The sequence below is a fragment of the Ceratotherium simum genome, chromosome 21 (assembly GCF_057802395.1).
Source record: "Ceratotherium simum simum isolate JZ-2026a chromosome 21, ASM5780239v1, whole genome shotgun sequence".
Lineage (NCBI taxonomy): Eukaryota > Metazoa > Chordata > Mammalia > Perissodactyla > Rhinocerotidae > Ceratotherium > Ceratotherium simum.
Genome location: NC_141920.1, coordinates 7,254,277 through 7,260,410, shown reverse-complemented (window position 1 = coordinate 7,260,410; position 6,134 = coordinate 7,254,277). Strand labels below are relative to the sequence as shown.

Sequence of the window (6,134 nt, the reverse complement as noted above, 5' to 3'; positions counted from 1 at the left end):
CCAAATATACTAAAACACACACACAAAAAAAAATAATCTGTGAAACTCTGTACTAGTTCAGACAGGTGTAGAATCCTTAAAGAGAATCCATATTCACCCATGAGAAACCAATAAAAGACATCAATCCGATGACGAGAAAATGATCTTTCAATGACTCAGGGGTGGGCTGCCCCTCACCTGGATAAACATCACGGAGAAATGAAATTCTATAGGGGGAACACCAGAAAGCCAGAGAACGTGGAATACTGCCAGCCTCCGACCAAGTTACCTTTCTCCAGTTTTAGGTAAACCTTATCTTCTTTATCTAGGTAGAGTAGGACTCCATTAGTGGCAGCTTCTCGAGTAACATCTTTGTCCCCAGCGAAGGCAGATATTACTGGTTTTCCATTTAACATCAGGTTAACCTACAAGAAAGAAAACCACTGAAAATCTCTTTCAAGTCAAAACATCTACTGGGGATAATGAATGATATCTAAAATGAATGACCTCTAAAATATCAGATGTTCAGTAAATATTTTCCCTTCCTTTCAAATTAGCCAATTGAGGGGGCTAGACTCAGTCTACTGAGCTGATTTTTTTAAATTTTTTAAAAAAAATTTAAATTTCTCCGATAGAAATTTCCTTAAATGCCTACAAAAGAATACCATCCATGGAGAGGAACCTAGCCATGTGAAGACTGGCCGCCTTTCAGCACATAAATTAGGCTCACTACTTTATTTACGTCCTGTATTCAATAGCAATCTCTTGGGAATGAAGCAAGCCTGTGGCTTCCCAGTATATTAATAAAAAGAGACTCAGTGCCCTTTGCCCTGATAAACCCAGACACAGCAAGATTCTACCAACATCCTTGCAGGTTACTATGCAGTTGCGACATGCATAGTGCTGAAAATTATTTGAAATTATGAAATGTGTGTGTGTGTTGTGATTTCTTTTTCTGTTTTCCCTGATAAGAAATTTTGTGTTAAAAATAATAATTGCCACCACCACTGAAGATTTTAATGATGGATAATTAGCAAAGAATTAATAAACTCAAAATTATTAACAAATAGTAAACTCAAAATTTATTCACTTTCCTGCATACTACAATTTTGATTATATTGTGTTAAGCATTACATAAATTTCTAAATACTGGGGCTTGGGAAAAGCTTTTCCACAGTAGTAAATTTGTTTACTGGATATTCATTCCTTTTATGTTAAAAATAATACTGAATAGATTAAATCTGAGGCTGATCAATTTATCGATTCACTAGGATATGTATACAATACAATCATAGAACATAAGATAAAAAGTTATCCTAGAATCCCATAGACATGCATTGGCATTATTGGTGTTAGCATATTTGAATATTATAGGAACTAGCCCCATTGTTGCCTTTCAGTGCAAGATCAAGCCCGTTATCTTGGAAAGCACAACACAAACATATTCTTTTTTTTTTTTTTTTTTTTTTTTTTTAAAGATTTTATTTATTTATTTTTCCCCCAAAGCCCCAGTAGATAGTTGTGTGTCATAGCTGCACATCCTTCTAGTTGCTGTATGTGGGACGCGGCCTCAGCATGGCCAGAGAAGCAGCGCGTCGGTGCGAGCCCGGGATCCGAACCCGGGTCGCCAGCAGTGGAGCGCGCTCACTTAACCACCAAGCCACGGGGCCGGCCCGCACAAACATATTCTTAAATATGGAATTGAAGTTGATAAGAAGTCACTAGCATCAGAGTGACTGAAGATAAACCATTTAACGCATTAGCATAGCACACCCTTTTTTTAAAAAATATATTGAATAATTGTTCCTTTATAAATTTCTTATTAATGATTAACTGTACCTCTTAATTTTTAACAATGCTAGCAAATTTGTTTTATTTATTTAGTATGCACTTGTAAAGCTCTGCTGGTCTTACAAGTTTTGTCCTCACAAGTTCAAATAATTTTTTCACATGCATTAAACGAAATCAAGATCTTATAAAGAGATTTGTGTCACTGAGTTTTTACTAAGCCGTGTTTTTTAAATGGTTGGTTGTTATTAAGATAATAAGTTCAATTGTGTATTTTTCTATATGCTTCTTGTTGGATGCATATACTGAATGCATCTTAATCTCAATGGATGTTATAAAGAAGAAAATTGGAAATTAAGTGTTTTAAAAATAAACTATAAAGACGGTTGTTTATTTTTACAGTGAAAACACATCTTTGGATAAATACTTAAATATATAACCCACTACCAATAAACACTGTTGTTTGGTGGCAGAGAGGGAACAGGTCAAAACACATACCTGGATTGTTTGGCTCTGGTAGACTTTAATTACGTGAAAACTGAAACTGTAAATTCCTTTTCTTGGTGCTACAAAGACAGACTCCAGTGTGAAAAAATTACCCACATTTACTAGGATCTACAAATAACAATAATAAATAACAGTAAATTATTACAATATTCTCTTCTGTAAGTAAAATAAGCTTCCTTCCTTCTATCCTTCCTTCCTTCCTTCCTTCCTCCCTCCCTTCCTCCCTTCCTCCCTTCTCTCCCTCCCTCCGTCCCTCCCTCCCTCCCTCTCTCCCTCTCTCTCTCTTTCTTTCTTTCTTCCTTTCTTTCTTTCTCAACAACTAGTTTAAGAAACCATAGAGAATAAAACATTGAGTTCTATTCCTTTCCTCTTTAGTGACTTGGTAAATGGATTTGTGTATTGGAAGGTTCTCTGTCTTTTAAATGGTATAGGAAAAAATTAAGTACCTGCTTTGTATGCCTGCCTCAATTTCCAGCAAGGCCCGATGGCTTTGGAAACATCTAGGTAACATGTGAGGGCTTATAAATATTAGCTTTACCTTGAGAGTCAGATAAAAGGCATCTACCATATATTTACATTTCCACCCTCTACAAGCCTTCGCAATGTCCAGAGGTGACGTTTCCAAGCCAGCCAATCGCATCCATGGGCTCTCTGCAGTCATTCCTGGACACATCAAACAGAGGCCTGGGCACTCCCGCCACCGTGTGACATAACTGAACAGTTGGTGCAGAGTGATCTGAACACCTGGCCCTCTTCTGAGCCTCTACCAAACCTCTCCTAAGATCCACGGCCATTTTTTTTCATTTCTACGCCATCTAGGCCTTAATTATAATATTTTGGCAATGACTCAGCCTTTGTAGGCTGCCAAAGAGTAGAGCAGGAATACGGACAGACTGTGAAATAGGTGGCCTTCTCGAGTTCCTCCCAGTCTTATCCTTATCTCCTGATCAATCATCTGCTCTTTAAGTTCAAGGGTCAAAAATGACAAGTGAAATAAGGCACTGTTTTCCAAGAAAACAACAATGCATTTTGTATTCCAAGATGTTCAGCCTGGTTCTACTGGTTATGAAATTAACTCTGAATTTCAATAAGTGACATCTTTAACTAAATTTGCAAATGTCACATAGGTAAGTCCCTTCCTTAGAGAAAAAGCAAGAGAATGTGCGTGTGTGTGTGTGTGTGTGTGTGTGTGTGTGTGTTTGGGGGCGGGGGGGAGGTTGTAAAGTAACCAGCATTTCTTCCATTTCCCTCCAAGAAATGAATCTATAGGTGGGATTCAAAAAAATCAGATGACCCTCTAGACACACATATCCCCTATATCAATGGCAATCTGCTACTATCTCTTTTAAACATTGCATTCTTGCCAATATTAATACATTTTCAAGCCGTCTGCATAATTTCCTAAAGACATACTATTACCTCTGAACAATGCACCAGAATATAGTGATGGTGAGGAAGATGTACCAGGCTCAACCCCTGACTTAAAATACACGTGCGGGTATAATTTTATTCTGAGATTTTACCTTCTTCCAAATAAGCATTGATTTCTTTCTCTGACTTGATGATTGATGATCTTTCAACAAGTCACCAGCTATGCAATAATCCCCAACAGAGGCTTTACAAAGATCTTTTTCAGGCACATTTAAAACAATTTGTGGTACTTAATAGGGACTTCCTGAATCAGACACAAGTAGCATAATTCATTAGCAGTAATGGAAATGGCTGATTAGTGTTGACTACACATAAGGCTGATGTTGACTCTACGTTGTAATTAGAGCATCCAGGCACATCGAGATTTATAACTAAATGTGTCTTGTTGTCTCTAAGATGCATGGCTCCCTGAACAGAAGAACAAACCTTTCTCCTCTTCTAATTGACGGAAAGGTCATTGAAAAGAATGTACTGTACAGAAGATAATGCAGTGTCCACAGTACTCCAAAATTTAATTAATATATTGAAATACAAACCAGGGGTGGTGCTAGACTTTATTTCCTTCAAGATGGAAAATACTGCACCAAAACCCCAGAGGAGCTGCTTAATTCTTTAAAAATTGTGGCTATCCGATAGTAAGCCCCAGAGAGGCATTCTCTGCCTTTCTCCAGCTGGAGAGTGCATTACTTAGGAACAATTAAGTAAAGAATAGAAATGTCACCTCATCCCTTCCCTGGCACATCCTGCAGTACCATTTAACCTGTACTCCTACACATGTGGCTTTGCATACAACTGTGAACTACACATGGCACCTTGGAATTAAGAAGATTTCAGGTGCTGTTAGGGTTGAATTAAAACGCCAGAGTCAGCTTTCAGTTTTAAGACTCCTTGCTAAAGCTAAGCTGATATCCTGGGGTTTCTCATTAGCCAAACCCCAGAGCTCCGTGTCGCTAAAAAGAAGCCACAGATTTTATCAGTACCTCTCCCATCCCCTACCTTCAACCTCAAAGTCTGTCTTTCCCCAGTAATTTGCAATTCTCTGAAAGGACAGGAGCTGGGGAAGGGAGAACCCTATGGGAGCTCAGCACAGTTGCCCAATTTCTTTTTCTCTCCTCCTCCGCAACTTTTCTCCAAGTACCAGGGAAGAGCTGTCCAATGCAGCGGCGCCTGCAACGTGTGTGGGGATCCCGGCAGAGGCAAGGTGGGCGAGGTCTGACCCCGGCCACCGCTGCTCCCCCCTCTGGCCACCTGCGAGATCTGTACAGTGTGTGAATCCCTGGAGCTCTCTTTGGAGAGAAGCTTCTCCACCTGGGAGACACAAATCATTCACCCGGCGTCCGCGAGGGTACCGCGAGAACGGCCTCGGCGGCATCTGCAGAGGAGTCTGAGCCAGGGGACCAAGCTCTAGCCAAGAGATTGCAAGGCCCAGGGACCAGATTCCCGCCAGCTCCTGCGGACCTGTTGCTGTTAAACTTGTCCTGAGCTCTTGCTGCCCGGCTCTGCACTCCCAGTCTCTCTCCCACCGCGCCAGCAGTCTCTTCTGGAGGCCAGGAGGGAATGGGGGCGAGGTCGTGGTGGGAGTGACAGTAGAAGTTTCAGACCCAGACATATTTGGGGAGGCGAGTGCTGAAATGATTCCCCATATCCCAGTCAGACCAGCTTAGCCTGAACAGGCAATCCCAGTCTGAGCTGCCCAGAGATCGCCCCCTCCCCCCACCCCCGGTGTCCCTCATCCCTTGGGGTCCGACCTGATCAAAGTAGATAATGCGCGTCTTGTTGCTCATCTCAGACGGCTCGTGGTTGGTGCTCCGCACCGCCGAGAAGGCGACCTTGGAGTTGGCGGCCCGGACCGAGATTCCCAGAGGGGAAGAAGAGGAGCCCTTGGAGTCCGTGGCTGGGTTCGAGTCGCACACCACCAGACACTTGCCCTCCAGCACGATGGGCTCCGTGTCGTTCTGCGCCCAGACGGGCAGCCCGGGCAGGGTGAGGGCCAGCAACACGGTCGGCACCACGGACAGCGCCCGGCGCCCGGAGCCCATGGTGAGCCGCGTGGGCAGCCGCAGCCGGCTGGCGCTTCTCCTCGCCCGCGTCGCCTCCTACCCCGGGACCCCGGAGCTGGGGAAGATGCCAGCGGCTAGATCGACAGCGCTGCGGGAACGGCGGCGGCGGCGCGCACACTTCCGCCGATTCTGTCGTTTGAAGTCAAAGTCTCCCCTCGCGCCCTCTCGCTGGCTCTGTTACCTTTGTCCTTTAAGGAGCTCATGCAGAACCCCCTACCCCACCCTCCTCCGCCCAAGAATCAGCTTTCTCTGGGGCCTCTGCACCCACCCTTGTTCCTAGACATCTAAAAGTCACCAAACCCTCACATTCACACCTAGAAGGGGAAAATGATGATAAATTCTCACTCCAAACCCAAACACCCCCAGGTG

The 6,134-nt window shown here is 43.3% G+C and overlaps 1 protein-coding gene across 1 annotated transcript; it reads right to left on the bottom strand.

Annotated features, from left to right (window-relative positions):
• Nucleotides 1-206: 206 nt before the first annotated feature.
• Nucleotides 207-5,790, bottom strand: CBLN4 (cerebellin 4 precursor). The gene is made up of 3 exons (XM_004430253.3): nucleotides 5,454-5,790; nucleotides 2,266-2,382; nucleotides 207-404 (listed from the first exon to the last, which is right to left on the bottom strand). Exons 1-3 carry the CDS (start codon nucleotides 5,742-5,744, stop codon nucleotides 207-209), a joined length of 606 nt encoding a protein of 201 aa, XP_004430310.1. The 5' UTR covers nucleotides 5,745-5,790.
• Nucleotides 5,791-6,134: the final 344 nt, after the last annotated feature.